The sequence below is a fragment of the Manis pentadactyla genome, chromosome 8, assembly GCF_030020395.1.
Source record: "Manis pentadactyla isolate mManPen7 chromosome 8, mManPen7.hap1, whole genome shotgun sequence".
Lineage (NCBI taxonomy): Eukaryota > Metazoa > Chordata > Mammalia > Pholidota > Manidae > Manis > Manis pentadactyla.
In genome coordinates, this window is record NC_080026.1 from 102,704,213 (window position 1) to 102,716,480 (window position 12,268).

General features: G+C 40.4%; 1 protein-coding gene across 2 annotated transcripts in view; it reads right to left on the reverse strand.

Annotated features, from left to right (window-relative positions):
* HTR7 (5-hydroxytryptamine receptor 7) overlaps positions 1-2,999 on the reverse strand; it is an 86,350-nt gene extending 83,351 nt beyond the window's left edge. The window contains exon 1 of one of the 2 annotated variants that reach the window (XM_036925777.2): positions 2,079-2,999. In XM_036925777.2, the coding sequence (XP_036781672.2) occupies positions 2,079-2,623 (545 nt within the window). In that variant the 5' untranslated portion in view covers positions 2,624-2,999. The remainder of the gene's footprint in view (positions 1-2,078) is intronic. The other variant, XM_036925692.2, reaches the window with a different exon arrangement.
* Between the last annotated feature and the right edge of the window lie 9,269 nt (positions 3,000-12,268).

The window sequence follows — 12,268 nt, forward strand, 5'->3', positions numbered from 1 at the left end:
ACAGTCTGTGTCTTCCAATATTATCAGTTCCTCACTTTATCTAAAGAAATAACTGTTCATCTCCTTAAATAATTGTTAAATAGAATTCACCAATGGGGCAATTCTCATAGGAAATGAAGTGATAGAATATATATACCTATATTACCACAATTTATGACAATCACAAAGATAGAGTTGATAAAGAAATTATGAACTCTTGCCAAAAAGGATTAACTTCTCTGTATTTGAGATGTTCCTGCTGCTGATTAAGTCACATGTGCACACTGGGTGAAGAAAACCTTTAGCTCGTGCACAGGAATCTCAGGGCAGTGCCAGAAACCTGAATGTACCCAGGACAAAAACACTGGCTGTCTTAAGAGATGAGTTAGCATATTGTGCTGCCTATCTGTCATTTATCAAGTATGAAATGAAAAAGATTATAAATGCATTTCTTGCAGCAAAAATTGTTATTTGTTTTAGCACACTAAGTTCCATTGAAAAAGGCTCATTCATGCAGGAAGCACCGTTTTGGTTGGCTGAGCTGGCTGAGCAGTTGGGTTTTTTGGGCTTACAATTCATGCATATACTTACTATGTATATTGAGTGCACTCTCCTAGTTCCTGTTGCCAAAGCCAGATGTAAATTCATATGTTTTGTTATTCTTAACTACAGTAATTCAGAACTTCAGCTGTCAAGTTTGGAGCTAATAGATATCTATATATGCAGTTCATGCTCTATTCTTAAAAATAATTCCTTGTTTGCTGTCAGAAACTCCTAATATAATTATATAAAATGGCAGGTCAGATTTTAAAAAATAATCTAGATCCTTAACTAAATGCTGCTACAATGTGATTTTTTTCCTTGAAAAGAGCCCCTCTCCTATCATTCCCTTTATTCAGTAATTATAACCCCTGGGCAAGCAGTAAAATAACAGAACATGTTAAATACCAGCAGACCACAAATAGCGTTTACAGGGAGGAAAAGGAGGAAAATCTCAGTTTTGTGCTAGATCATCCTTTGAGGCACTGTCATTTTAAGTGTGAAGGCATCAATTATTTCTCCTATGCTGAAAGATCTACACATTTATAGGTTCTTTCGGTCCATAAAGAAAATAAGCAATCCTTTCCCTGTATCATTAAACACAACAGTATACCAATCCTGAGCTGGTTTTAAAACACCAGCAGGATTCTGTGGGTGACTATTAAGGTGTAAAACTTCAACTTCAAGAGAAGCAGAGTTCTTCTGTGACCAAAGAGGACTGGAACCATACTTTAAGTTGCCAGTTGCACAATATTTCTAGGGCTAAAGTCTAGCTCCACTGCAGCATCCTGTAATCCTAGAATCTAATGAAACCCTGGGGTCTCCTAGTCTAATCTGACATCCAAGGGAGGAACCTTTCCCCAGCATCCCTGACAGATGGTCAGCTTCTGATTCAATACTCCAGTGTGGGAGTTCTCAAGCAAAGATTCCCAAGGGGTATGATGAAAGGCTAGAACCAACCATTCAGACAGGGAGTAAAGCTCCAGAATAGAGACAGCATTGCCAAACACTAAAACCGGACTTCCAAAAGAATGAGATTCATAATCAGCAATCTAAGGGTGCAATGTTAAGCAGCTAGACCCCCAATTCTGGGACCATAGTAGGGCCCTTCGTGAGTTTGGGGAATAGCTTCTACAATCGGGAAAGCATGGTAGCTTTTCTCCAACTGATTTCTTAAAGAAATGACTCTTTCAGGCTCACAGCAAGGGTTTGTCAAGCTCAGAGAGGATCAAATCCCTTCCTTCTGAAAACCAAACCAAGGGACCCCCTGGTGGAACGACTAATGCTTAAAATGCTCTTAACTTTGATGTTAAAAATCCTCGCTACAGTAAACTAGAACATTTCGGGCTCTTCTTCTAAGGTTCACACCGGCTGTGCTGTAACTGAAGCTGTTTGGCTAGTAGTGCAGGGCTGTTGATGTGGGGGTGCTGTTATTTTAAGCGTAGCCCTTCATCCCGCCGTGGAGTTTGGCTTTTCTTCCCGGGAAAGGCAAGCGCGCAAGGCTGAGCTGCCAGCACAATCCTAGCCAGACTCCCAGGCCGGGGCAGCCCGGCCCTTACCTGTCGATGCTGATCACGCATAGGGTCATGATTGAGGCCGTGCAGCACATTACGTCCATGGCGATGAAGACGTTGCAGAAGAAGTGGCCAAAGATCCACTTGCCCCCGATGAGGTCGGTGACGCTGACGAAGGGCATGACCGCCACAGCCACCGACAGGTCGGCCAGCGCCAGGGACACGATCAGGTAGTTGGAGGGCTGGCGGAGCTTCTTGACGAAGCACACCGAGATCACCACCAGGCAGTTGCCGGCGATCGTCAGCAGCGTGATGAGCGTCAGGATGGAGCCGATCACAACTTTCTCCGCTCTGCCGTAGTTGATCTGCTCCCAGCAGCTGGAGGTATTGACCGGGGGCGCGTCCCAGGTGGGCACGGGACTGGCCGTCACCTCGGGGACCCCGCGCAGCAGGTGCGGCGCCCAGGAGCCCGCGACCTGGCCGGCGCCGTCGGGGCTCAGGTCCGGGAGCCCGCGCCCCACCTCTGGCAGGAGAAAAGAGCGGAGGTGCCCGTAAAGGTCCGGGCGGCCGCTGCTGTTAACGTCCATCATCGTGCCGCTGTGCACCGCTGCCCATGGAGCCGGCGCCCCGCCGCACGCTCCCGCCGCTGGCCCGGGGGCTTCACCTCGTCGGTGCCGCTCCGCCCGGCCTAACCATGGGACCGCGCCCGCCGCGTGGGGGCGCCCCGACTCGGCCTCGCGGCCCCGCACGTCCCGGGGCCCCAGCCGCTGCGGACAACACGGGACCGCGGCCGCGCGGGGACTCCCGGGGACGCCTCCGGCACCCGACAGTCACCCGGGACACGCCGGCCCGCGAGCCCGCGGCCCGGGCTCGGCTGGCCGCCCCTCAGCCGGCAGCCGGCAGCCCGCAGCAACCGCGCGGCTCGGCCGAGAGCGCCCGAGAGGCAGCGGCAGAAGTTGCGGAGTGCGCCCCGCCCCTCGCGCCCGCCGCCGCCGCCGCTCCCCTGCGGCAGCCGCGCAGCGTCCCTGCCGCCTCCGCCGCCGCCTCCCGCCGCTGCCCGCGCCCCTCGGGCTCCCGGGACGGGCTACCCGGGCTGGGCAGCGGCTGCGCCTCCCCACCCGGCGGGGGACGACGCTGCACGCGCCGCCCGGAATCCCGAGGCCGTCGCTCGCGGATCTCGCTCTGCGGCAGGAGGCTCAGACCCCCTCCGACAGTCCCGGCCCCCAGCGCGGTAGCCCACAGTCTGGTGGGGGCGGACCAGGGCTCCAGCGGACGCTCGGACTCAGAGAAATGAAGAACCGGGGGTGGTTTTTTTCTCTTAATTAAAAAAGCCTTTTGGAGCCCTACACCAAACAACAAATAGATACTTCCGTTTTCTATTTTGACCACTTAAGGGAGAAAACGAAGATGGAGAAGGAGAAGCCGCCGAATGGGGTGGGGGTGGGAGAAGAAGAAAAAAGGTGGCGGGGGTGTCGGTGAACCATGCCCTCAGGTCCAGGCACTGAGGAGCAGCTTCTGGCTCTCGTGAGGGGACCCCCAGCGAGGCTTAAACCCATTCTGACTAACCTTCCAGGCGTTTAGAAGCAGGCCTCTCTCAGCTTTGAAAATAGACCCTGGCCGCTTCTATATTCAGACGTAAAAGCCTAATATATTGAAATGAGGGTTAATTTTCCCGTGGCATTCTGGAAATCTTGCACATAGCAAAGAAATGACCCGTTAATAATGTTCTGCAGAAGAATCTTGGAGGTGTATGTTGATTTAATGCCTATTGCCTAAAATCCTCTGGTATTCAAACCCTGTCAGAGTGGCTGATTTTTATTATTTGTGAGACTTATTTCATTTTGTTTAAAGGTTTTATTGGAAGCCAGCAGTGACTTCTTTAGTTTAAAGCTCTAAAAATAACAATCTGTTTTCTTTTCTAGTTAGTCCCTTGTGATTATAAATAAGAAGAAAGGAACACAAACCTCAAAATGTATTGATCCGAGTGCTAAATAATACTCTCATTCTTCAAGGTGGTTATTAGCCCTATTCTTCCAAATAAGGAAACACAGTTGCTACTGCAATCAGCTGGTGAGTAATAGTTAGGTTACATACCCAGGTGTATCTGATTACAATGTCCATATTCTTCCCTTTACATATTCCAAAAAAAAAATTTAAGTAGAAAAAAATCCCTAAATGATGAGCCAATGTTCACAGCTCTTTCAATATTATTAACATGTCAGGGGGTTAAGCAGATCAGTACACTTGAGTCACAGGAAGATTGGAAGATAATATATAGACCACAAAACAATATTATTTAATACTATTGAATAGTTAAGAAGATGGATAAGGAAATTTCTTCAACCATACTTATGTTAGTATTCAACATAATTTCAGATAAAGAAAACTAGTTTGTAGCTGGAGGGCATCTAAGAAACCATGTGTTTGCCCCCTTCAACACTGAAAGGGAAACGGTGGGAGAAGGTTAATGACTTTAGCAAGATCATATGTGATGACATTGATATTCTCAGTTTGGGGTTTTGACGTTTAGAATTGTCTTAAAAATTCCTTAAGGTAGTAATTTCACAAGACAGTTTTGATTTTTCCCATTGTAAGTTTTTAGTTCATTTTAACCCATTTTGACTTTTCTAATTTATTTTTTCCTTGAGTAATCAGGTCAGCTTACATTCTGTCTTAAATCTTTTAAATAATATTCCACAAAGAATTAATTAATATGTTATATATTAACACATAATTATACAATGAATTTTCAAATAATAGCTTTTTTAAATTTCAATCTACGGTCGATATAATTTGCCACCTCCTCTTTTACCAGCCCTTACCCAGCCCAGTTATATTTCATGGTAGCAGTTGATGTTTTTTGCTTTTGTACAAATAAACACCAAATAATCAGTAAAAACACTATTTTCCAATTTACTTCCTCTTCCATTTTCAATATAGCATGAGGTCCAAATTCCCTTTTTATAGAGCAGTCACATCTATAATGTTATTCCTGGTGATTGCTGAGCATGTTTCCTAAGAGTTGCTAGATTTTTAATTTATAAGCTGTCACAATGCATAAACATAGTTATTGAAAATCTCAGCTTTTGCAGCATTACCTCATGTGTGTTGAGTTTAAATTTCACCTATCATTTTATTTCAAAATCATGACAGAACTACCTGAAATCTTGCAGGTTCCCTCTAACCTTGACTAACAAATAATCCTCTCTTCATAAAAATGCCAGAATCTCATGTGTGCTTTACCATAATTTTCTCACAGAGGAAAAATAAAAGTACTGCTTCACAAAATATTCATAGAATACTTAGACATTCATCTAAATTTGTTATTTGTTTTGCCCTTGGTTTCCCGATGTTTTAAAATCTATATCAAGGTGTTGATTATTTCACCTTCCCCCTGCCTGCCCACTCTTTGGCAGTTATACTGGAGATAATAAGAGAAGTGTTGGCATCAAAATCAAATCTTTTCTTTAGTTTTATCCCTAATTTCTTTCATTAAAAAAATAACTCTGCTGCTTTAAAAAGTACCAACCTTGTCTAGACTTAAATTGCCTATAACAACATGCTCATCAAATTGTCAATGAGGGCACCTGAGACTATGTTTTGATGTTTCCATCTGGCAAGCTCCCACTCTTGAAACTGCTCTAAGGGAGTAGAGAAGAGCAGCCAAGTCCAACAACAGATATCATCGCCGTTTTATAAGCTCTTCTTCTTTCTGGGTACTTATCTAGCTCCTCTCAATGTATATGCTTCATCCTATCTATAGAGACCCACACATACCCATCCATTGGACATAAATTTAGGAGAGTATTTTCCCCATACACCAGCATACTCTGACAATCTGTATTTACTTTAACACAAGTTAAATAAAGCTTTCTATGCTATACGACTAATTGGCAACTCACTAGTCAGTTAAGCACACTCATGTCATGGTGACTGGAGTTCCAGTAATTTGCAATGTGCGACACAGCTGACTTCTTACAGGGCTACTCTTTCACTTCTCCAAAGTGTTTTAGCTGCTCACTTTTACACCCCATTGCCTCACTCAGCTAAACTAATTGGATGTCTCCTGACACCAGAATTAGATGAAAAATAACTAGGAAAACCAGAAGGCTCTGGTAGATGTAGTACAAAGATTATTGTATATAAATATCAAATACTACCCTGCAACTACCAGTTGGGTTGCAGAGCAGTAATGCAGAGGCACAACACACATCCTTGCCATGACTGAGATCTGTCAACAAAGACACTGGGGCTGCTCAGTTGGTGTAAAATCAGCCTGAGACACAGGACTGTCCCCTTCTCTGTGACTCCCTCTCACTATAGCTAGTCTCATCCTTTCTAGGCCCTTAATGCACTTTTTTCATGTCTTTATTATAGCACCTACTGTTGCAATATGCTTTATATTTACATGACTATGAACTCCCCCCAAAACAAGGATATTTTCTTATTCCTGCCACATGTTGAACATAGATGTTAATAATATGTTCATAATGCCTATAACCAAGAGTCATGTTCTAAATTAAAACAGACAAAAATGTATTTTTTTCCTTTGGTTTCTTATGTTTAGAAAATGTTCATTTTCATTACAAAATAAATATAACCTTTTAAAAGTTTCATCAAAAACAACAAATAGAGAATCAAAGAACAGGTCCAAGACTTTATTTTTTTAAATACTTTATGTTGTCATACTAAGAACTTTTGAAATATAAATGGCACATGCACACCCCCTAGTGGGAAATTTATTCCTCAATATAAATTTTACAAAGAGAAACTTCCATGGAAAGCTTTTTTACAAGGAACAAATTAGTGTCATGTTCCATGGCTCAAACCTGAAGAAGCTAATTAAAAGAAAATTTAGTTACTCAATTTAAAGAAAAACATAAAAATCAATATTCACTCATCGGTTGAGTCAACATTTATTGAGTGTCTAATAGATACCACGTATTGTTTTAGGAGTTCTTTCTTAAAAGGACACATTAAGTTTGAGATCCTATTGGATATCCAAGTGGATACAAGTTCAAAAAGTCCCTTAAAGAAGAGAGGATAAAGAAGAGGCCTAAGGAATTACCCCTAAGATGTTCCAACATCCTGAGGCCAGGGAGAGGAAGAGAAACTAACAAAGATTAAAAAAGAAGAGGCCACTGAGTTAGGAGGAAAACCAAGAAGTTTGATGCTTAAAGTCAAGGGAAGAAAATGTTTCAGGAAGAGATTGATGAACTGAGTCAAGTACCAAGTAAGGCAAGAACTATTTCGGTGGAGATGTAAGGGTAAAGGTGGACTGGAATAGGTTCAAGAGATCATGAGAAGAGAGAAATGGCAACTGGGAGGGTAGACAGCTTTAGAAGTAATTTTATTTAGACAGAGTACAGGGAAACATCTTCCTAAGTTGGTGGATAGTAACTGCACTAGTTGGGGTGAGGATTTAATAATATGGATAACTGTTAAACCACTGTGTTGTATACTTGAAACCAAAATAAGATTGTATACGAACTCTTAATTCAATTTAAAAAATAATAAATAAATACAAAGGGCACAGGGAATCGGGGCAGAAGCTAGAGGGACATGTGGTATTAAAGATAACCAAAATAGAAAGAAGTAAGAAAGACTTTCGTTGAATTGATAGAATGCATCTTATCATACATTTTCTAACGCTCTGTAGAATTCCAGGAATCCTTAAGATATCTACAAAATAGTATCTGAAACGAAAATTGCCATCATGTTCATGTGCCCACTAAATTAAATATAACTCTGAGCCCCCATCCTATTTATCTGTTGGGAAAACTATCCTGGATCCATTCTTTCAGTCATTCAATAAACATGTACCAGCTATATATTAACCGGCACTGTGCTAACTGCTAGGGATGGATAAACAAGGCAAGTTCTCTGCCTTATTGGTGGAAAAGACAGACAAGTAGCTGTAGAATGTGAAAAGCCTTACAATGTAAGTATGAACCAAGGGTATGGGAGCCTAGAGGAAAGAGGTTTTGGCTTTGCCTGGGGAGGACAAAGAATTCATAGGTTAGTATTTCAGCTCAAGTAGAACTTTTATCAATAGACTGGAGGAAAGTGTAGAGCAGTGCCAACAGGAAAGTAGTTCCATAAATATATGGAACACTTCCCATAGCTGTGTCATCTGAAATGCACTGGACAATGGGAAGGGTAGACTTGTTGGGGGAAGATCATAAGGAAACTTGTGCATGCAAGCTAGGTATGAATTTAACTCTGTGTGAGAAGTACCATATTTTTCTAAAATTAAATTAAATATGACCCTGAGTGCCCATCCTATTTATCTTAAGAAAAATTCAACTCCAATTATTATTGTGGCTTTCTCTGCCCCTGCCCCACTCCTTGGTTGCATGATTGACCTGCAGTCTTGCACCCAAAGCAGAACATTCCAGAAAGCAGCTCTGTTTCTCACTGTTGTCCAAGCCCACATAATGCCATGAAGTAGCATGCAGCTCCTGTGTCTTCAGGAGCATGGGAACCTTGGCTAAGGCTGGACACCTACAGTCTAATACCCAGCTTCCTTGTACCAGGAGCATCCATTCCCCAGTAAGTTTTCCCATATCCCTGGAGGTTCCTACTACATGAAGAAAAACAAGTCACATCTTCCCTAGAATCAGGACATTTATTCCTATGCCTTTCCTTCTGGCGTTCTGAAACTTTCCTCAAACAGAAAAAAATCACCAATACATTGCTTCTTCAATTACCTGGCATGAACACTTTAATGTTACTGGCCTGAGACTTTGCCCTCAGGGTACATTCAGCAATGTCTAGAGACACCCTCAGTTGTCACAATTGGGGGAATGCTACTGGCATCTAATGGATAGAGATACAGGGCAACCCCTACCCCACACACACCAAAGGATTACCTGGCCAAAAATTTCAATAGTGCTAAGGTTGAGAAACTATGTTATAGACCACATTTTAAATTGAAAATGTGTAACTTGAGAAAAATATTTTACCGATTTAAAAAATTCAGTATTCCTTTGACTTGGATTGGAAAAATTGATGCATTTTTTTCTAAATTAAAATATAGAATTGGTTTTGGGGATTATTATTATTTTGCTTTGTCATATGTAATACAGAATTCAGCCTGATTCTTGCAACTCTAAGCAATATTTACTTTTATTCATTTTCATAACCAAAGACTACTGTGCAGAAATAAACATGATAAATTCTTTGACATGATAAATGATCATGTCAAAAACATGATAAATCCTCTGTGTATGGATAAATTCTTTGCATGATGGATTTTATATTTGAGGCAATAATTCTAAATCTGTAAGACCCAAAACCCCGTGTTTTATTCCATCTGGGCTAATATGACACATTATCAAAGACTGGTAGTTTAAACAACAAATTTCTCAGTTCTGTAGGCTGGGAAGCCGAGATGAGGGTGCCAGCATAATGTGGTTCTGGTGAGCATCCTCTTCCTAGTTTGCACATAGCTGTCTTCTTGCTGTGTGCTCACATGGCAGAGATGAGAGGAAGCAAGCTTTCCTTTTTTTAAGGGCACTAATCCCATCATGAGGGCTCCACCCTCATGATCTAATTTATCTCCCAAAGGCCCCACCTCCTAATGCCATTGCATTTGGGATTAGGGTTTCAACATATGAATTTTGAGCACACACAAAAATTCAATCCATAGCACCTCCTTCTTAAATAAAATATTTTATAATGACAGAGGAAAGAATAAATAAATATGTTCTTAAGTATGTGAATGCTTGGGCACCACTGTATCAAAAATATAGTAGTAGATGCCTATATCTACTTCTAATAAATACATTTAGATTCTAATTAAACTTAGATTTAAGATAACTAACTGAATATTGTTAATACTTCTAATTTACATGTAACATTTTTAAGTCAGGGCTAAATATACATACATATTTGCTTATTTAATATAGATAATATATAAAATATACATACATTTACATATGTGTGGTAATATGTATCTATGTGAATTACCACGAATGTGACTGCTGTGACTGCAGAGTGATACAGGTGTGCTGCAGTGTCAACCCAAATAACAAAAGCGGTGTCATGGCAGTGACATTAAGTTTTGAAATGGGGAACAAGTCTTAAAGTTCTTTTATAAGGTCCAACAACTCTTACAATTCCAAGCAAAGAAAAGTACAATCTTCTGAAAAGTACCATCTTCTATTTATTCAATAGTTACATTCCTGGAAAATTCTGTGCATATAAAAATTGTGGAGAATTTGCTGTGCATTTATATATAAAGACTATTTAGGTTGTAGGCTCAGATAATGATAAATAAGCTTTACCCAATGTGAAGGAATGGCAGGATATTCAAAGGTCATGCAAGATGAAGGACAAGTGTTCATTGTTCAAGACTTTCTCATACTCTGTAGGACAATTAGCATCCCTGGCCACTTCCTACTAACAGCTAGTATCAACCACTCCACTTCTCAGTTATTGTGACAACAATAAGTTTAAAACAATAAATTTTGTGATGAGCAAAAAATACCTGCACAAATTTTCCTAGGGTTGGCTGGGAGGTAAAATGAGGGTATCAACACTATTGTGGAACATTGATTTAAAGAAGGGTTCTGCCAACATTTTCTGTAAGGTAGCACATACGTAGATTGGCCTAATAGTAAATATTTAAGGGTTAGAATAAATATGTGGGCCAAGGTGCAAAATTGAGGCTGTTTTGTAGGTTCTTAAATAGCAAAATTTCCTTTCATTCACTCTAATAATATTAGTTGAAAAGAGCAAATTAAGCAGTATTATCAGAAAATTTAAAGGTTTCAATTAGGATATCTTTTTTGGACCATAGTCTTCAACTCCACAATTTGGAGGTTAGACCATAATTTCCATATCTGGAAACAAGTTTCTGTGCAGAAGATGAGTTAGGTTATTCTTAGCCAGGTAAGTTTCCCAAAGACACATTTTTGCTATATATGAATGAATTAGTTTATATGCTTTTTTTAAAAGGTGAAAAAGGATTCAAAGTATTTAAATATCATTATGCAAAAGAATTAAATCTGGTCCAGTGTTCACTGGTAAACTGAGGTGGAGACTGTTCCTTGATAAATTAAAAAGTAACTTTCAGCAGTTCAAAATTTTCTCAGCATCCACTACAGCCATTTGGAGCATGAACTGTGTGTATGTCATTTGCTGTGGCTATTATTTGTATAGTATTTAAATTTAGAGCTCAAAGTGGTTTCCGATCCATAGTACAATAAATTGGCTAAAATTTTGTGTCTTGACAAAGTCTTGTCACATGGTGCTTATGTATAAGTCTGATGTAAAACTTACCCTACAGGAGTCCCATCTGTAGTCACGGTTACCAATTCTGGCAATTCTACTTTTAAAATTCTCAAAAATTCTTCTCCATACACAAAAATAAGCTACTTCCTAATGATGTGCTTTTTTAAGGCACCATTTCCCAAAGATATTTAGTCATGTCAAAATTCACAACACAAATAGCTTTTACATATCTACTTGCTTATCAGCTGCAAAAAAAAAAAAAGCGAGAAATAACTTTTTTTTTTCCATGTAATTTATCCTGCAAGTTCTAAGCTGTATTTCAATGTACTGAGCAATAGAATTTATGGCTATTACCTTTGCAAATCCTAATTTCTGTTTAGGACCTGTTCTTTCTTTTGCCTTCAATAAACATTCTTTGTAAACTTACCTTTGGTATAAAATTTTATGCCTGAGCAATTTTTTTTTCACTTAATATGCAACAATTTCTAGGCAGTATCACTATGATGGTTAATTTTATCTGGCAACTTTACTGGGCCATAGGGTGCCCAGTTATTGGTCAAACATTATTCTGGATGTGAGTATGAGGTTTTTTTTCTAGATGAGATTAGCATTTGAATCAGTAGACTGAGTCAAGCAGATTAACCTCCCTAATATAGGTGGACTTCATCCAATCATTGAAGGCCTGAATAAAACAAAAAGTCTGACCCTTCCTGATAAAGGTTTCCTCCTGCCTGACTGCCTTCCACTGGGGAAAACAATCTTTTCCTGTTATTAGACTCAAACTTAAATATCAGCTTTTCCTGGGTCTTGAGCCTGCCCGCTTTGGGACTATAGGATGGAAGTATATATATACTCCATAAATATATATACCCTCAGTTTTGTATCTCTGGAGGACACCTGACTAATACAATCACTTATTTTACTTGCATTAAAAAATCAGCCTTGTTGAAATTTTGGTCCTTTTCTTTATGTTCATTAAGTTTACCACCACGCATCTC